General features: G+C 38.5%; 1 protein-coding gene across 3 annotated transcripts in view; it reads right to left on the bottom strand.

Moving 5' to 3' along the window:
• The window catches only part of SLC6A11 (solute carrier family 6 member 11), a 105,263-nt gene extending 88,165 nt beyond the window's left edge, over nucleotides 1–17,098 (bottom strand). The window contains exons 1-5 of one of the 3 annotated variants that reach the window (XM_074914479.1): nucleotides 17,080–17,098; nucleotides 15,849–16,079; nucleotides 11,754–11,888; nucleotides 11,452–11,592; nucleotides 9,908–9,998 (exon numbers count right to left, since the gene is read on the bottom strand). In XM_074914479.1, the coding sequence (XP_074770580.1) occupies nucleotides 9,908–9,998; nucleotides 11,452–11,592; nucleotides 11,754–11,888; nucleotides 15,849–16,068 (587 nt within the window). In that variant the 5' untranslated portion in view covers nucleotides 16,069–16,079; nucleotides 17,080–17,098. The other 2 variants (XM_074914478.1, XM_074914477.1) reach the window with 2 other exon arrangements.
• Nucleotides 17,099–20,235: the final 3,137 nt, after the last annotated feature.

Here is a 20,235-nt window from a genome sequence, read left to right as displayed (position 1 = left end):
CAAACTCATGTAACAAATAGGTGATGGTGAACTCTTATCTCTTGCACACAGAACAGGCCCATATAAAACCATAACCTCACTGACCAAAGAAAAAAAAAATTCAATCTGTCAACATATTTCTCATACTCACTGGCCCTGCACTAAATCCTAGTTACAAATAAAGCTAAGAAGCGAAACTGCAAAGGAGTAGGGGCCCAAAGCAGTAAAAGTATAACTGATAGGTCAAAAGAGAAAAAAAATGTAAATGTACGGGAGCTATTTTAGGAGGTCCCAATTCCTTTGTCCACATTTACAGCTACTGGGTCTTCATAAAATAACACTCTCCTGTAGCATTTGCAACTTACAGTATGATTCTTAATTAAATATAGTCAGATAAATTCTACTGGCTCAATTTTTCCTTTGTAAACTAAAACCAATAGTCTGCAGAGCTGAATAATTATTTAAAAAATCCCCGTTGAGGGGACTTTGGGAAGATAACAGTCATTCCCCTTTCCATACAGAGGACAACTATACCTACACCATTGTTTCAAGGCCTGCATTGATTGATATTCTGTAACCTTTATAAGAATTCCATAGCAGTATTTAATGAGTCTTCCTCAGGAAGTCCTCCTGACACTGCAAATCATTTACCTTGATGCCATATAAGAATATAATGGAAAACAGTGAAAAATTTATCAAAAAAAAAGGGGGGGGTTTCCAGTCTGTATTCACTAAAAATTTTTGCACAGCAAGAACATCTCTCCTTTGAGCATTTAATTAGACTAAGAAAAACCCACACAACCACTCTTTCAGTTAATGCCCTGAATCTATAAAGCCATACTTGCAAAATACTCCTTAAAAGTGTCTAAACATTTTTCTTTCATTTCTTGTGATGATACTTTTTAAAGAGACAAAAGTAGAGGCAGGCTTGTTTAATTGCATGGAACTATTTGCTTTACACAGTACCCATACCAAGATAGCCAAGAAAACAGATGTCACTGCTGTTTAACATTGCTCTCAGCGTTACTTAGGCATCTCTAAAATCCCTTGCACCAAAGTCCTTAAGAGTCTCAATTTCAAGACAGTAAGCAAATCTATTGGACATATTCCTGGACAGTTGAAAATTACAGACTATTATTTACAAAGCCACATGCATATTTGAAGTATTCCAGAGGTATTGAAAGTTATGTCCTGGAAGAGTTACATACTATTTGTTTGCGCTTCTAATCTGGCAAATCCAATTCCCATGGTAAACTGGGGGAGAAAATACTTACTGGGGTGGGCAATCTTGTAAAACGTTAATGTAGTTTTTCAGCTCGTCCTGTGCAAGACACCTCTCTTAGGGAGAGCTACTGAAGTGAACTAATTGGTTTCAGGCAGCAATCGCCACCAACCATATCTTGCTTTTAGTTTTCTAGAAGATTTAAAACTTTGCTTAGATACAAGCGTGGGAGGCTATACATAATAACTCTTACAGAAGGGGATGAGCTCACTTTTGTATTTGTACAAAACCAGACATAACTGAAAGAAGGCCTTTAGTAGAGGTCTTCTCTTATCCAAGCAACAAAAAAGCCTAGAGAAACCCTAGAAAAGCCAGAAGAAACATGCCTGGTTATTTTGGCATGTTCACCAATCAAATTATTTGGCCAAGCTTGTCATGGCACAACTGAGGTTTTGCTATTTTAGACCTTTCACTTTTTTTTTTTTTTTTTTAATTTCCCTGCAAGCAAACTGCTTCTTTCAAATATTTATTTCCCTACAATATTAAAAAGTGCATCTATAGATATACATATCTTTAAACACACACTCATACATTAACAATAACGCCCATAATTTTACTGATTCCTTAAAAAATATATATAATTTAGCATTCTTCAGCAAAACTGGATATCTGAGCCAGCAGCTTCTAAAGGTCACAGTTTTTTGCATGTTTTCCAACTATTAGCAGGTAATAATAATATTGCTAGAACATTTACAGTTGTGTAATTAAGGGATATTTAAAATAGCTCATGTATTATTATTGCTACAAAAATGTAATTTTTATTTTTGCCAGCACTGCAGGCCAAAACTTTCCCACATTTTATCGTAGGAACCAATAAAATGCTACAAATTCCTGAAAGATCATCTAAGTAGTAGATAGTGAAACATATGTTTTATGAACTATATCTGAAATAACAGTATCATTCTAAATAACTAGAAAAATAGATAAAATTTGTTCATGGTACTTTCACAATCAAAGAAGTGTGTAACATTTTAAAAGTTACTTTTCCAAAACATAAAGGTGCATCTCCTAACACCAAATTTTTATTATTTAAAATTTTCCATTATAAAATCCTGTTTTCAGATACTAATATATTTTTTCAGATACTACTGTTTAAACACAGGTTTTTATGATAATCAGCTTCAAAAATATTAATGGCAATTTTTGGCTGCATCCAAAACACAGACACAGGAAAAAATATTTATTGCACTAACCTGACAGCCTTATCATTGAAGAAAAAAAGGCACACATTGCCAACAGACTTCATCAGGATAGAATCTCATCAGAATAAAATCTTAGATTCCTCCATCAAAATGCTCTAATGCTGCGTACTTACTAATTTTGCACAATTAGCAGAATATCAGGAAGAAAAACATACCTGGAGGACTGGGATTTAGGGAGACTCGAAGATAAATCGGACTGAGTCTGTCTGGGCAAGAGGTCAGCCTTCCTCACACTAGCAGATAGGCATGGGGAAAGGAAGAGAAGCAATGAGCAGAAGGAAGAGCAGTCTGTGGTTAGCTGGCCAATGAATTTAGGGAACAGATGAAAAATGTTTAAGGAGTTAAGACTGGAGAACAGTAAGCATCCATTCCGAGACTAAATGTAAGTTTGGGGAGTGGCTGGATAAAATGACTGGGAGTAGGTGGCTGGAGGTGGGAAGCAGTAATACACCTGATTTAGAGACAAGTTAGAGGACAATTTGAACTGCCCAAGAAAGGAGACCAGCATGAATTACAAATGAAAAGACAGCAGTGAGAATATATGTGGGAATGGCAGATCTGGATGTATCCTAGGGAAGGATAATAACCTGGATAGTTGTGGTGGGGATGCCAGGCAGGCACTAGCATGGACCAGGGAGTAACAAATCAACTGAGGAATTAAGGTAAGAACTGAGATAGCTCACCAATGTCCCAGAAGCATGCTAACATTAGGTTTCCTCTGAACAGACCTTCCAAAGTGTCCAGAACTAAGATTAGAAACATGCAGAGTGAAGTGCTGACTTGTCTAAACAGAGAGAAGAGGCTAGGATAGGGAATGGACAATCAAAAAACTCACCTGTCATGCTGGAAAACCATATTCATAGCCTTGCTCAACCCTAAAGCCTATAAAGTTTTCTAGCAAGAAAACTCCCTAGCTATCAAGCTTCCTGTTACTCTGCAGTAGATGGATTCAGAAAAAGCTTTCACTCTCTCCTGTTAGCGCTGTGTATAAAGAATTAAATATTTATTGGTATAAAGACTAGAACTGGGTGGTCTAACTATTAACCTATAAAGTATCAGAATAATCTCCCTCAATACTTCTTGTCCTCAAGTATCACCTTCAGTCTAAACCATCTAAATAAGTACAGGAAGAGTGGGATAATGATCCTGTAAACTTCTGGCCAAAGCATCCATCTGAGAAACAGGATGTTAGCATCCCAGTCTATGCTCTATGATTATTTAACTTTTAGACAAAGTAGAGCAAGTTCAAGAGAAGACGGTGAAATTCCCACCCCATACAGAACACATTCAAAAAAGTGGAACATATGTATTCAATTTCTTGTAAGCAAAATACAGTGAAGAGAGCCTTCTAAATACTGAGCCATTAGAGCAAAGACGACAAAGAGTTACTGGTTTTATTTAATAATTTCCTTAAATTTTCAGGCAACTGAAGAAAATAAAATGTTTTGTTTGGAATGAAATAGCAATTACTTGCTTCAAACAAGTGTTACAGTGTCTTCAATTAAGTAACTTTTTGTTATCTTTATCTTTGGATAAAGCTGACTTGTGTACATTTTCTTTTTTCTTAATTAAAATCAAATTTGCACAAACCTAACGCTAAATAGTACAAAAAATTGTAGGAATAATTTGACCTTACTGAGATTTTTGTGAAGATAAATGAACCTGTAAATAATCCAGAAAACTATGATTGCAAAGCCATTGACACCACGAGCACCCTAGGAAGCCTTGATTAAATTAATAACTTTGTCAGCAGAGCAGGAACCTAATAATAATGAGAATATAAAATGTATGAAAATGAACAAAGATAAGAACAGCAAGATACTGAATACCTGCACAATGCTTGCTCCCTATCCATCCTCTAGCAAGAACAAAGCAGATCTCTTGAAAAAAAATTAGGCAGTTCTTCAACTAAAGATGATCATACTCATAAAAATGTGAACTTAAAATTGCACAACCTTACTTGTGGTATTTCCTGATACCCAAATACTTGACTGTAACTTTTAAGTAATTTTTTTCTCTGTAGTAAAAAAATTATGTACAACATTCAAGATAAAAATTTAAAAAAAATGGACGGTCATCTGCCTGGTTTAGGGTAACATTTATCCCTCAATATTTAAGAAATCATCTTAGCATTTTGACACCTATTCCATTTACTTCTTTCAACTGAAACCAGGCAAAGTCAGTGGTTTTGAGGCAAAACCAGATGAAGAGCTCACGTGAGTACAAACAAAAAGCTATTTTCACACAGCCTCTTATGAGCTGAACAGAAATCAGCAAGTCTGGCACAACTTGATGTTCTACAAGACATACACAAAGGGCCTAGTTCTGAGAGGTGCTGAAGGTCTCTGGGTACTGAGCACTGCAGGATCAGGCTCAACTTGCTAATGACTTTTCATAGGGTACTGGGGATTAACCACAATGTGACTCCTGAAGTCATTTGCAGCCTGAATGAAACAGGAAAAACTCTTTTTGACTTTGCAAGGAAAGGGTTTGTGCCTTTTCCTTTTTGCTGAGAACAGCCCCTTTTCTTTTCCCTAGACAAAAAAATGTTTTTTCTCACTAGGCTTTACTTGGAAATGCTAAGGATGTGTCACCCCCTCCAGAGAATGACAGGCCAACAACTAGACCTTCTTTAACAGAGGACTAAGTTGTTGTTATATAGCCAATAAAAAACTATTGAGGTGGAATCAACCACAAAACCATGAGTTCTCTGTCTGTCCAGCTCCCTTCCCAGGCACTAGAAACCTCAAATTCCTGACCATGGTGACAGACCAGAGTAGCAGCCAAAAGAGCACACAGACATAGTAGCTGCCCCCTATACCTGCCAGACAATTTCCTCTCCTAGGAAAGCATACAGAACAATGGAGTAGAGTATCTTCTCCTTTCTATTCTGTTTCCCAGGCTATACATATAGTCTCACCCATGGCCATGGCTCTCTTTCATGGGACTGCTCTAACATACCCAAAATTATCAACATCTCTATTATTACTGCAGCGACCACAATTAACTGTTTAAAGTTTGAATGCGATTCTATGTGCCATAACTTTAATTATTTTTTTTTAGCAAACATTTAATCAAGCTATATGACTAGGATGAGAGAAAGGCCATAAACAGTGGTTAACTGGACAGTCTCTAAATGGCAGGCACCAGTATGAAATGAAACGTGAAGTCTGAGGCTTGCCTGTCCTTCTTTGGAACATAGCATGAGAGAGTTTGAAGAACAAAAAGTGAATTTTGATCAATTCAGCTGCTTACCTTAGAAAACTATACACAGATGGAATGTGAACCTTCTCAGGGCTACGCCTTGCTAGGTGTTTTTAAATAAGGTAAGAAATCCTTTAATCTCCTAATTTTTCCCAGACTTGTCAACACTGATACCTGTAGTCAGTGGCAAGTCTGCTAACTCAAATGAAGTCTTAAAACATTAACAGGGATAGACATTTCTAAGCAGGAAAGAGGGTCCAAACTCCCAGATTTTGCCTACTGCTCCTCCAGCAGGATCAGAGCATTTTCACAGTATAGCTTTGGAGAAGTAGTTATCAATTACAGGCTCACAAAAATATTTTAAGTTTCGGGTCTTTGTATGTATAATGAGATTCTTCTGAGTTTACCAAAAGGAAAACATCATCCAGGATCTAGTGCACCACTTATTTCTAAAGTCTTTGCCTTTTTTTTTTTTTTTTTTAATCTTTTTAATACCACAAATAAACAATCCATCCAAGACAATAAATAGGCCTCGACCCTCTGTGGGACGCGGCCATCAAAGCTGGTAGGGAATGCTGAATTATCAGAGGAAGTGGGTCTATACCTGCTAGGGTAGCAGGGAAACAGTATCCTCTGTACAGACCTGAGGAAGGGTAACTACTAGTTTGCATGCCAGAAAAGCTTCATAGTACTGCAAAGCATCCTCTCAGTCATCATTGCACTTGGGTGAGTTGCTGTATGACTTCAGCAATTGCTTTAGGAGCAGCCAAGGCCACAGAAGCAATAAAAGCTAGAAATCTTTCAGCAGATATGCTTTATTTGTAATCCTCAAACAAACGGAGGATTTGGATTTGCTTCCAGTCACAAATAAGTAAGGGCTGAGCCTTCTAGCCTAGATGATGGAAAAGATGTAGCAGTACTAGTTAAATGGGAGAGACAGAAAGAGAGAGAGAAAGAGACTCCTTTTCAAAGCCAGAAAGACAAACCTTTTGGGTCTGGTGCAGTCACTTACACACACACACATACAAAACTAAATCCAGCATGTGCCCCTGCTACTGTCTAGCCTGCTGTGTGATACATAGCAACCTGTATATCCACAGCATTTTTAACTCTTAGACTGAGAGCACTGGGCTTGAAACACATAGCACTGCTAAAACATCCATTTGTGTAAATACTGAGCCATCCCCAAGCATTTTTGTTGGCTTGCTGGTTTTTTTAATTAAAAAAATCTGAAGATATTGTGAATACTCTAGAAAAGTGTGGTAGTGGTAACGTCATATGATTATCAAAAGAAAGATGTAACATCAGCCTGACAGTTTAAAAAATGCATTACATCCCATTCTACATATAAGATCACATACAGTAAGCAAATAGGATCCCTTTTCACAATAATTACCACTCTAATTCACAGATGATCTCAAGAGTAGATGGACACAAAAAAAAAAAAAAACCAAACCAAAAACAAACAGAAAACCACAAAGCCCCAAACTTCTTTCTTTCCCCCCAGCTGACTCTTTACACAGTAAGTTGGCTTTACGTGGCCACAACTTGGGAGGAATTTCAATTACAGGCTTGACATTGCAGAGAGCAAAGTGTAAAGGTTTTGAATGGTGTGGTTGTTCATAAGAAACCCAGAGCCTCCCTATCCCCTTCACAGGCATTAACTTAATTAAGGAACTTGGTCGTTATGCAAATGATTTCAGTTCTGTGATTGGTTATTGCAGCAATGAGTGTTCTCACACACTATCCAGATGAGTTCTGAAAAGAGCAACGAGGATCTGCTCTGTGCAGTCTACACCCTCAACATTCCTTTTACTATTTGTTTCAAAAAGTCTTTCAATAAACGTATCTTTCCTGACATCAAAATTTATAAAGGAATAAAGAAACATCATGTGAACAAGAGCTCTATCTAAGTGAAATAACATTTCTGGTAACATTTATCTACAAGAGTATGACTTGCTGGACAAATTAACTCGTTTAGTAATATATTTACTTCCTATTAACTACTCCATGATCTGCACTGCACATCTATACACAGAGACCTCTGTTGTGCATATATGTCTGATATATTTAAGACATATAACTTAATTATACTCTTCTGTTCATTCCAATTAGTTATTTTAATGCAAAATCAGTCCTGATATTTAATAAAGCTCATTCGTCCACTTCTAAACTAATTTGCCATGTCTATTTTAACTTTTGAGGCCATGTAATGTCATACCTACTTAAATTTTAACAAGGCAAATACCTTCCTCAGCAGGAAGAGAGTACATTCATCTTCCAGGGGTGAAAAGCTATGCACCTTCAGATTTGCTTGGACAGAGAAAGTAGATAAGTTTAATATCTTGAGGTATTTTGGCCAGTAAACACTTACTATTACAAAAAGTTTGTCCAGAACACAACAAAGAAAAAAGTTTCATGTAAATAACAAATTATTTTGTTTAGTTCTCTTTTGGTTTTTTGTGATTTTAAAAGTTTTGGAGTGTGTATTTTCAACTTTGTATAAACAAGACATTGAAAAGGCTAAATCTGATTATCCCTTCTAGTTTCATAATTCATTCCTAACTTAGCCAAAATCAAGTAGGCAAATATGTCCAAAATTTGAAGTATTTAAAACTCACCGTAACTTGAATCCAAGTTTAGTTATAGAATCTTGTTTTGTTTCATTTTTAGAGAATTCTGAGAAGGGGACATGCTTAAAATGCATCTGTATATGCATCAAAATAACACTGACATGGAAATCAGGCAATCCAAAGATGAGCACTAACAACAAAAAAATCCCAAACCCTAGAAACATGAGGATATAATTTAGTCTGTGCCCTCCATATGACTCTACTGGATGCTGCTTACTTCTCTGGATAGCTGGAGTTACCATCAATTGCTGAGTTTTGAATATTCTTAATAAGCAAATATACACAGTGGGTAAATAAGGCTAGTACTGGAGAAATACTTTGTTCATTTACTCTAACTATATGAAATCTTAGTTCTAGTTATCCCAAAGAACAGTAAAATATTTTTGTTAAAATGATGAAGTCATAGCAATAAGAAATGCCATCTAAGAAACTCTTATTTATTCTGAAACATTAGCTGGGACATGAGTAGAGTAGGTATAATTTGATTTAATATGTTAGGTGTTCAGATTATTTAAAATTTTAACGAGAGAGTGTATGCTTTTTCATGCCTTGTTCAGATTTAATTCTGTTTTGGCTTTTTTTTTTTTTTTAATAAAACACTTATTTACCAAAGCAACAACTACCACCCATGAAAAATAAGGTAACTGCTGTAGCAAGACAAAGATGTTCAGATGCAAAGACAACAGCATATGCTGACATTCAAGAAAATGATGTCAGTGTAGAGTTATCCCTTTAAGGGTAGTCTTAATTTACGGTCCTTTCAAGGTGTAGCTATTGCTGTCCGGAACATAAAACAGAGCTCTGAAGCTACAGCGTCAGAATGCAGCTCTATCTTAATAATAAAATTAATGAGATTAGAATGGTCCCAAAAATCTTAATAACTCAGGATTTTGTAACACACTTTGAATTGTGAGATGATTTAGTATTAAAAGTTACATTCCATTTCTGTCTTAACACACACTGCGCCCTGTAAGGAACAAATATGCGACTACACATGCACTAATTAGATATTTGTAGTAAGAAAAAAAATTGTGCCATCACAAAAGCAGACTATATTTTGTAAAGATATAATTTTCTTCTCTCGCTCTAACTAGAAATCAGAATCAAGGAGACACAAGAGAGTTAAACTCTCTCATTATTATAGCTGAATAACTAACACCTATATAGTCCTTTAAAAAATAACGAGATACAGAAGCCAAAGTATTAGTTAGCTCAAACAAAGATGAAGGTGCAACTCTCAAACTGCTAGGAGAAGAAACGTCCTGGAAAAAAAACAAGTAATATTTTAAATAATCCTCTTTCTTTCACCTCTGCCTTCTCATTAGTATGGGTTTGAGGCTCTTTCCTCCAGCAGCAGGAGCCAAGCTCCCAAGCAAGTGGCACACTTTGTTCTGTGTTCTTTCAGGATATGGAATTCTTTTCCTTGTAACCCCTCAAAAAGAGTTAAAACTCTCATCCTGACTCTCTTTGCCTGTATAAGAAAATTTCCAGCTGAACCCACATCAGCAAGTGCTACAGGGTTACAAGGTATCTAATCATGTGTAAACGATCAAAATATTGGAAGATAATGAACAGTCCGATCAAACATAAAGTTTATGTGCACTTACTCCCAGAATTCCATCACTGGAGAAGTGGCATTTTGTAAGGAGACTTGACTGCAGTTGCTCATATTAAGTTTTTGAAATTCCACACAGTTTTCTATAAAAGGACAAAAAAAGAGAGTTTGCTATATTGACATGTAAGTACATTTCCTCTTGTGCTTCTTCTAGTTTATGCCTCCTGTAAAGACACCATTCTATAACACATTTCGTCTGTGTGGTTAAAGGATTTCTAGGTACCCTAAAACGTCACAGCTGGTACTTCTGCAATATGTTTTAATCACCAGATCACAGGCCTACCCCAGAAAAATATCCCTGTAGTATGCTACATTCTCCTATAACACCCCCCAAAGGCACAGTTGCGATGGCAAGGGCCACTAAAACATCTGAGGCAGAAAAAAGATGCTTTGAGAAACTGAGGGAACTGATTGGGAATTACAACATACTCCTACTCCAAGTGCTGGTTCAATGGCCAATAGTAACAGTTGGCTTATGAAACACTGCCAGCAACTAGTTTCCACTTTGCCTTAATATGGCAAGTGAAAAGTCGCTCTGGCTTATTATTATCTCTAATACAGAGAAAGGAGATCAAAGCAGCTCAGCATTGTTGAGTTGACACTTAGTATTTGAACAGCAATCAACATTGGCTAAGCTCCTTTGCAGGGTTGCCAAAATTGATACTGAAGCCTTCCACATCTATTAGGCCCAAGGCTAGTTCCCTAACATAACCTGAACTGCAAGATTTAACATAGTTTTAGGTGTGCTCAAAGAACACAGTAATGACTAATTAATAAAAACCATGAAACACAGTACACAATTGATACACGATTTGAAATCTAAGGAAGAAATGCAAAAACTTCAGGAACACTGAAATAAGGGCATTGATATGTATTCCTCCCCATAGATGTCTGTGATCTTCAGATGCAATAAGTAGAGCATTACAGATAAAAATTATCGAGAGGACAGATGCAGAGCCCTGTACTGCAAACCCTTACGAATACACACCTCATCTTTCATATAAGAGGCTACTTTGCATGCAGTAATGATTATTTATGCAACTAAATTTTCAGAAGTAGCTTGATGAACATTATCTCTCAACATCTGGCATTAAAAAGAGCAAATCCAGAGTTCCACATTTAATATTTTCCTCCCTACTTAAACTCCTCCTGATTTTAGAGTAAAAGAGCAAGATTGTAACCTGTCATCAGGTCATCAGCTCTTCACTAGAATTCACTTACTGTATTCAGGGAGAATAGATATGATTGCAAATGAGAGTCTTGGGATTTAGCCAGAATCTTACAGAATTAACAAAATTTAAAGTAATCTTCTGCTATCTGACATTACATTCTGCAGGAACAAACGCTTATACAATAACCTAAACAAAAAGTATGAATAAGTCTTCATTCCAGGATTCCTTTATCATAGTGTAGTGTGATGTGACTGGCCCATTTCCACATACTCTTCTACCAAAATAGTTTTATTCCTGACATTTTAATATATTAATCAATTACTTGAAAGTATTTGTTTAGCAATAATCTCTACTGAGGTCATACCTGTATTCCATTCATGCCCACAGGTAGCCCAAGGAAGCTCTGTAGTAAAGCAGTTAAACAAATAGAAGATAGCCCATGCTAAAATGATGATGTAATACACATTTAGATGTGCCTCTATAACTTGGGTAGCATATCCAATGCCTAGAGAAAAGTGAGACACAATAGAAATTATTTTTCAGGTAATTTAAAAACAAATGCTTACTACTTTTGGTAGATCTTAACTTCAATCTTGATACGATTTATTTTATTTTACTTCAAATTTAATGCATTCTTTTGCAGTACAACACAGAACTATTTGTTACCTTCAAACAGAGGGCAAACTTTCCTCCAGCATGTAATGCCTCCTTCACTAGTAAATTGTCCCAAGGCAGTCTCCAAGAAAAATACTGGTATTCCACAGCAAATAAAAAAAACCACATATGGGATGAGGAAAGCACCTACAAACAAGCATTGAGGTGGTATTGATTATAACGAATACAGTTCCTTGACAGCATAGCCAGAAATTAATTTTCTTAATACAGGAAAGATCACCTATCAGCCACCCTTCAGGCACTGTGCTGGAAGCGCAGAAAGTGTTTACTCCTGACCCCAATATCAAAAGTTAACCTGTAAGCCAATACCATGAACTAAAAAAGTCCAGACCATAGTTCCTCAGTATAGACTAAACTCTGTTCATGAGTCTCTCAGACACAGAAACGACCACAGTCTTGTTCAGCCACACAGTTCTGCTCTGATCAACACCAAGTCAGTCTACACTACCTTCTATTCCTCGCTTTTCTCAGGAAAGTGGGGATGAAGAAGTGTTACGGAAATTAAATCCAAAAGTCCTTCATATGTTATTTGGATAAGCCTGATGATAAGGATCATGAAAAGGGAATGATGAAATAAACTTCAGAACTACTTACAAGAACAGGAAAGCAGGGCTTGGCCTTATCATCTAGAAATATTAATGTGAAATTGTAGTAAAATAACAAAGCATTACTTTTGTTAGATGTGGACAGTAAACTCCAGCACAGATAATGAACAGTACAAACTAGTGCTGAAGCACTGTATATAGAAACAACAAAAATGTCCTCTTATCAATCTTAACACATAGCAGAAGTATTGTATTATTTAATGACTGATCGTGTTACTAGGTATGGCACCTAAAGAACATGGCTATGAAGTATGCTGAAGCAAAGAAATGAGAGAAGATATATATGTTAGGCATAATGTCACTTGCTACTAATGTAGCTTTTAGTTATTCCATTTAAAACTGAACCTAAACAATAATGAATAAAATACATCCTTTTGACTACATAGAGAATCAGTTAACATATAAGGCTTAAAGAATTTTTTTCCTCATTCCCCAAGTACTCAGACTTTCTGATGACTCAAAAGTTGAGGTGGAAAGCAACAGCTATATTGGTTTAGATGAAACAAGGAAAGAAGGAAATAAATACTGAGAATAAAGCACAAAATAACTGATCCTTCCATTTTTACTTACACCAAGAAAGTTTTCCTGGTTTAACCAGGGAGACTAGTGCAGCAAAGTTACTGCACAGAATAATTTATCTGAAGTTGTAAGAAAATTAAAAAGCCTTAACTGTCTAATTAAGTTATGAAAATAAAGGTTAGTACAACATACATAATGTATTGTATCCAGGCCTCCCAAGCAAATAATCTCACAACACAAACTTCATTTAAAGCTCCCATTAAATGATGTCAGCATCCCACCATTCATTCCATTTCAAATCAACACAAGATATACTAAACACACAAAAGTTTTGGTGGGTGCAGTTATTCTTAGGAAGATGTTTTACAGTGCTGTCCATCGCTGCATACATTGATCAGTCCTTTAGAGCACTAGCAATAGCAGCATTTCCCTCCTTCAGTGGGAGTCCTGCAAATAAATTTGATCACTAATGAACAGCACCTTAATAGCTACTCTCTAATACTAAACCTCTGTCAGAATATTAACTATGAACAAAATTATTCTTCATATACTTCAGGAAAACTTCTACAACTACAAGGCAAAACGGTATCCTGTTCATGATCTTAAAAATAAAAAGATAATAAAAAACCAAGAACAAAATCACCACACCAAAACCAAACAACTACAACACACCCACAACCTGCAACACTTGTTATGCTTTAGTCACTTTGATTACAAAGCTGAGACAACTCAATGCAGGTGCTTTGACTTGCAGTTTTTTTCTTCAGACCCAGCACATCAAGAGATCTCTCTCCATGAGTAGTCTCCTCCCATAAGCAGGCAATTGCCTATAGTTGAGTCTTGGCTACATCTCAAGCAATACACGTGGATTTCCCAAAGAATGGGATCCTTGCATCTAAAACATGGCTTCTCTGTATGATTTACTGTGCAGTTGGTTTGAATAAATTCCTTATAGGCCAGGTGAACTGCTGGCCAGTATCAAACCCAGCTTGGCCCACTCATGCGCACAATCACAGCAAGTTTAACATGACAACTTGCTGAAAGTATTAGCTTTGACTCTATTTTTCCAATGCTGTTCTACAAGTATACATCATGAAAATCAGAGGACATCAGGTTTCCCAGCTTGCAAACAGGTCATATTCCAATAAACATCTAATTCTAAGCATGCAAAGAAATCAGTTTTCCTAAAAAAACCCACTAATTATCCATAAGAACTAATCAAAATTTCAGAAGCTTATGCCTACACTACCTGTTATGACTCAGAGTAAGTAGCATAGAGAGGTCAGACCTCAGACTAGCTCATATATCTTACCATTTTCTTCACTTACCACACACTAAGTAGTTTTCAGTATTTACATCTGATGCATCAAACAAGTCCAACTCTGGTCTAATTCCAGCAGCGCATTCCAGAGAGTTACAAAAACACAGGTCATAGACCAAGTCCTCATTGAATAAAATTGAAGTCAATGGCAAATTTCCCGTGGTGCCAGGCCATGACCAATTAAACCACACACATTAATTCTATTCTTAAAGAACCAAGTGGTGATTAAGTATGATATTTAAGTAATTACTTATTCACCAAATCACTCAGAAACATGGTTAGAATTTTTTTTACCTAATGTTGTAGCCTTAAAAATGATAGCATCACATTTTGACAAGTTAGCATATATACAAATGGGAATATAAAGGTTACGGTATGAACAAGGAAATCTTCATTATATACCAAAATAATATTTGTATCTTTTCCCCTGCCAAAATTTCTCTGGGAAAACTTTGACAATCAACAAGAAACTGTTCTGCATATCATATCCAGCATATTAATATTTATGGACTAACAGCAGTACTTGGTAGCATCATTCTGAAAACAGGTGAAGTATCGTTATCTTAGTTTTGCCGAAGTACATATATATAAAGAAGCTGCAAAGCATAAACACATCTTTTACAGTAGTATTAGCCTTCTATCTAGAAACAGCAGGCAAAATGGGCCCCAACCATCCCCGAGTTCAGGCAACGGTGCCTAGTTTTGAAGGGACAAGGGAAAAAAATTTGGCACAGCGTTATTAGCAAACCAACCCGTTAAAGAACAGATCTTTGCACATCAGCCACTGAACATACTCTTTTTCTCCCAGCCTATGTGCTCACACAAACACTGATTCAGACCTTAAGCAGGGAGAATGTTGAATCCAGTCCACAGAACTCTAAACTCAATTTTTCATTTACTTTTCTTTCCTCGTTGCTTCACAAGTCACAGCTGACATGCTTATTCTTAACTGTCACATATCTTACATAGTTTATATTTAACTATAACCAATATATGCCACACGTTACACTTTTGTAGAAGTTAAGTCTGTTCTTTTCTCTCTCAAATAACATTCCTATTCTCAGTTTTATTGAGTTTGCTCTCTTTGAGTAACAGACAGCTTTTACACCTTCCCCTACCCTACTGTAGTGATTTGGGAAGTAATGAGAAAAAAAAAAAAGTATGGTTGAGTTAAAGAAATTCTTGTATGACAAAGAAGAGAAAGTAATCTCTGTAGCATTACCAGAAGCAGTATTCCTCTCCAAAGTATACTGTTGTGAAAAACAAACCGGTAAATTCTTCTCTACATCAGACTAACTTATTTAAGTATGCTTGGGTCTGTATCCACATGCAGAAGAAAACACAGTGTACTACTATGTAAGAACACTGGCTTCTTCCACATTAAAAATCTTACACACAAAAAAAAAAAAAAAAAGGCAATTTACTAACATAAAAGAAATTTGTGAAAGTAAGCCACACAATATTTGGGGAGAAGAGAAACAACGATTTTTTTCTTAGTTGTCAGATAATCCTTATCCACATACACTGAAATCCTGAATACCTCTCTCTTACTAGTGCAAGAAATCACTGTAAAGCATTCTTAACTGTTTATTTCCTACATGTTTAGGGTGAGCTGTAAATCAACATACGATACCATCTTACCTCCTCCATTCTTGTAGCAAAGATATGGGAATCTCCATACATTTCCCAACCCAATAATCTCCCCTGCCACAGAAAGCACAAATTCAACCTTATTGTTCCAGTGACCTCTTTCATGAACTTTCTTATCATTTCTGTGGACAAGGGTAGTACTTGAAGCTTCTGGGTCCAAAGCATCTTCTGGCTTGCCATTAATTATAGGAATAGTCTTTTCAGCTGTCATGACTGTTCAGCCTAGGGGACAACAAAAGAAAAACATACAGATGCTTTAAGTCACTTGTTAGCAATAACCTTCAACGACTAAAGAAGTCCCTGAGCTTATCATTGGCTTCTTATTACCTGCACAGATTTGCAGGTGAAAGCCAAGGAAGCAACTCCGTAAGGCCAGAGAAGTTGTAAAGAAATAAAAAGGGAAAAGGAAGAGGGGAGAGGGAAGAGACGCTTACGTACAAGGGAAGGAGAAGATTTCCAAGTTGAGGCAGACAACTTAGCAGTACGACAGTGTTTTAAGGCACAGAGAGAGAAGCCTTTCAGAGGTCCCTCCCCAGGCGAGGATCCCAGCGTGGCAAACCTACCCGAGAGCAGAGATCTGCGGCACCTTCCCGGGCACAATCGAGAGCCGAAGAAGAAGGGGATGGGGAGAGGGGGCCTGGAGGGCTCTGGCCTGCCTGGAGGAGTAAGGGGGCTCCCAGACTACTCACCCAGGGCGCTGCCTGTGCCTGCGCGGCTGGGGGAGGGACAGGGGCTCTAGCCCAGCGCTCGGCTCCGCGCAGAGCTCCGCCGGCCACCGCTCTCCGCTCTGTTGCGCGGGGGCACGGGGCAGGGCAGGGCGGCCGCCGGCGCCCCGCGGCAGAGGCGGGCAGGGGGCGGCGGGGCTACCGCGGGCAGCCTGCGGGCAACCAGGAGCCGGGGGAAGCCTCGTCCTGTTGTTGCGGCTGCTGCCCGGCCGGCCGGCGGGGAGAGGATGCTCCCCGCGCTCTGGAGCCGGAATTCGCAAATGCTCAGCCCTCCCCGCAGCGATGGTATAACACCCGCCTCCCCTCCTCCGCCCACCTCAGGCTGTCCCGCCGGCTCCCCCCACCCCTCCTCCTCCTCCCCCCCAGCATCACCACCCGAGCATCCCCAGCCCCTCGCTCCCCCGCCCGGCGCTAAGCAGCCAGGGCCAGGCTGCGGGCGGTCCCCAGCCCTGCTCCCTGCACCCCCCCGGCTCCCCGCTACGCGAGGGGGAGGCGACCTGCGTGCGGCTGGCGGCGGGCCCGCGGCGGCCGAGGCGGCTGCTGCGCACCTGCCGCCCGCCCTGCTGCAGCGCCCGCCGCCGCGGAGAAACCCGCCACCGCAGGGGCAGCCGGGGCTTGCGTTCAAGTTCAGGCCTGGCAAGTTAAAAAAAGGAACCCGCCGCAAACAGATTACATTAACTTCTGCTGGAAGGGGAGGGGGGGCGGAAGGGAGAACGGGATTAAAAAAAAATGTGGGGGGAACATTTGGAAACTGTGGAAACAATGTGGGCGCCTTTGAGTTACACTGATAAAATGCAGAAAAGGCCCATGTGGGCATTTCTAACCGGGGTATTGCTTAAAATTGAAGCTAGACAAGCGTAAAATAGAAGCAAGAACGGGAAAAAAATAATAATGCTTTGTTTCAAGTTGAATGAATTATTTCAAATAAAGCATTTTTTTCCATTCAATTTTCTCCCCCCCCCTTCTTTTTTTTTTTTGTAGGTCAGTTATTTCCACCCCATGTTTCTCAACCCAAACTAACTACCTCTCCCAGCATCCATCTCTGCAGCTTCTCCTTGATAAAAGGCAAGACCCAAGTCAGGTTTTAGCTTCAAACCTTCCCTCAGATCCCGACTCTGTGATCACCAGCGTTTTGCTCTGCAGCTACAGGAGATGCACTCTGGAACACTGTCTCTTAAATCCTGGATTACATTTAAGCGTGCTGGAGGCCGTTGTCCCAGACACCATGCTCTTCCATTGAATTCTTGCTTTCCAGCCCTATGGACTTTTCACACTGCCAGGAAACCTGTTATCCAGTGCTTACTGAAGACAATGGAAAGATGCCCATGGATAGATTTTATATTAACTTTAGCTGGCTTTGGAACCTAGAGCCTGATCATACCTGCTTATGCATGTAGCCTCAGTGTGGTTTTGCATTGAAGCTCCTATTGTAATTAAAATTTTTAGTTTTGCTTTTAAGTTATGCATGCCACAAGAGTGGGTGTTGGGGCCTCACCCTACATTCTCTGTCAACTGTGTATCACAGAAGCACTTGCACCTAACAGGTGCAGGAGGGTGTCCTTTATTATTCATACCAACATATATAGCACTAGTCAGACTATACCGTGACAGGAAAAACTGCCAGTGGTAGAACTATGATAAAACTGCAGAATTCTGATTTTTTCTTTTTTTAATAATTTTTTTAAAAGTATCTTCCACACAGATATCATTACCAGAGCTGGGTTTGGGTGGTCTTTTTGTGGTTTGATTTGTTTTTAGTGCAGCTGGTATTCATTAACAGAAGATGAAATAGATCCATTTTTCCCAACCTGCTTTGTACAAACCAAACTCAACTTTCAGGGTTTTTTGTTGTTTTATTTTTTTCCCCTTCTTCATCTAGTTTTCAGCAGGGATCAAAACAGGCATTGTTTTTCTGTATTCCAGCCAGGCTGAGCAGGCTCAACAGGACATACTTAAACATCAAAGCTGAAACTGAATTCTCATTTCATTCCTGAGAGCAGTTCTAAAAATGGAGGGAAGCTAAGGGACAGTAAATATCTGACTGATGATTCAACACATGGGAGAGACCAGTCTTCTTCAGACTAATGATACCAAAATTAAGGGACCTGCTCTAAAGAACAGTCTATAGGGTGACTGGCAGATGCAAAAGGTGTTTAAGCACTACTGATTTGTTCAGTATTTGAAATTATTAATTTCTGACGACAGGTATTTTAGCCATTGCTATATCTTGTGCTGATTCCCATTCAGTCTCCTACCAGTTAAGGGTTTATGGAAGTAATTACTAGCACTAATCTTTGTGAATAATTTACTGAAATGCAGCACAGTGTTTGCAACATAAAACTTCCCAAATTTTAAACCAGGTTGATAACTCTGGGGTTTTTTTAATATGCTGGAGACTCCTGTATTGCAATGAAGAAAATTCTCTGGATTACAGGCTACATCTCAGGTCACTTACTAACCTGGTGTAACCTCATGCTGCTCACCATGAATTTATGCCTGCTTCTGTCTGTCTCTTGGGAGATCTGCACATGACATGCAATCAGGGCTTAACTCGGTGACTGGGATGAGAGCAAACCTTGCAACATGGCTTACTGTAAGACAAGAAACTGGCAGTTACCAATATAAGAAGGCTGTTACTAGTTAAACTGATATCTACCACTAAAACATTAGTTAATTAACTAAAATATTAGTACATATTCTGCAGAAGGGCTAGAAGCATCACACATCAAGTAATCTAGCCATGTCCAAGTAGATGTCTTTGGCATGGTCTACTCCATTCCTGATAATGTAACATGAGTTCTGGAGAAGCATTTAGAATTGTTGCCTCCAACCCAGTCACTAGAAGTAGGTTTCCTGGCCATTCCTCTCAAGTCCTCATATTAAAATGACATAACCTAACGAAGCAATTCAAGTTCTGCCTTATTCAGGTCTATCTCCACATCTCCAAGGAAACCATTAAAACTCTGTATAGAAAGTAGACTGGGTTGGGAGTGGAAACCAGATGTTTCTGCTAGCCAAAGAAAGGTGCTGTGAAGTACCAAATGTTCTAAGACTACATTTATAAACTAAAATTTATACAGAGGAGGAATTGATGTATAGAGTAACTTGAGGAAAAAAAAACTCCAAGAAAAGGCCATATTCCCACAGGATTCTGCCAGGATGCTGAAATACATGGTCCAGATGCTCCGAGGAATACACAGTGTACCCAAGCTTCTTTGGTTACTGACAGAACTCATATTCAGCCTGTTTTTCCTTTTATTCTGTTCTGGGACTTCTACCTGGTCCGTACTTTCAAGACACATGTACACAGAGTGTTAAGACACACCAACACATGTGGAGGATTAACTCTTACTTTTTTCTCCATAGTTCCCAACCCCTACATAATTCAGAAGGCACGTAAAGAAAACTGTATGATACAGTAGCACATTTTGCTTCTCATCCTTCGGATGCATAACATAACTTTCCTTGGAAATCAGGATGCTTTCCTCATCCTGCACTTTGGACCCTTGTTAAGATGTCTCATTTTCTGTAGCACTACAGTTGGACAAGAGTGAAGTCTCTGCTACACTGTGTAGTCTTTTGGCCACATATGTTCCTCTAGATTTTTGCATTTTTCCTAAATAAAACAAACAAAAAAAGAGTCAAATAGCTGT

The sequence above is a fragment of the Athene noctua genome, chromosome 10 (genome assembly GCF_965140245.1).
Source record: "Athene noctua chromosome 10, bAthNoc1.hap1.1, whole genome shotgun sequence".
NCBI lineage: Eukaryota > Metazoa > Chordata > Aves > Strigiformes > Strigidae > Athene > Athene noctua.
The sequence above is the reverse complement of the archived record's forward strand: the minus strand, read 5'-3'. Positions and strand labels throughout refer to the sequence as shown.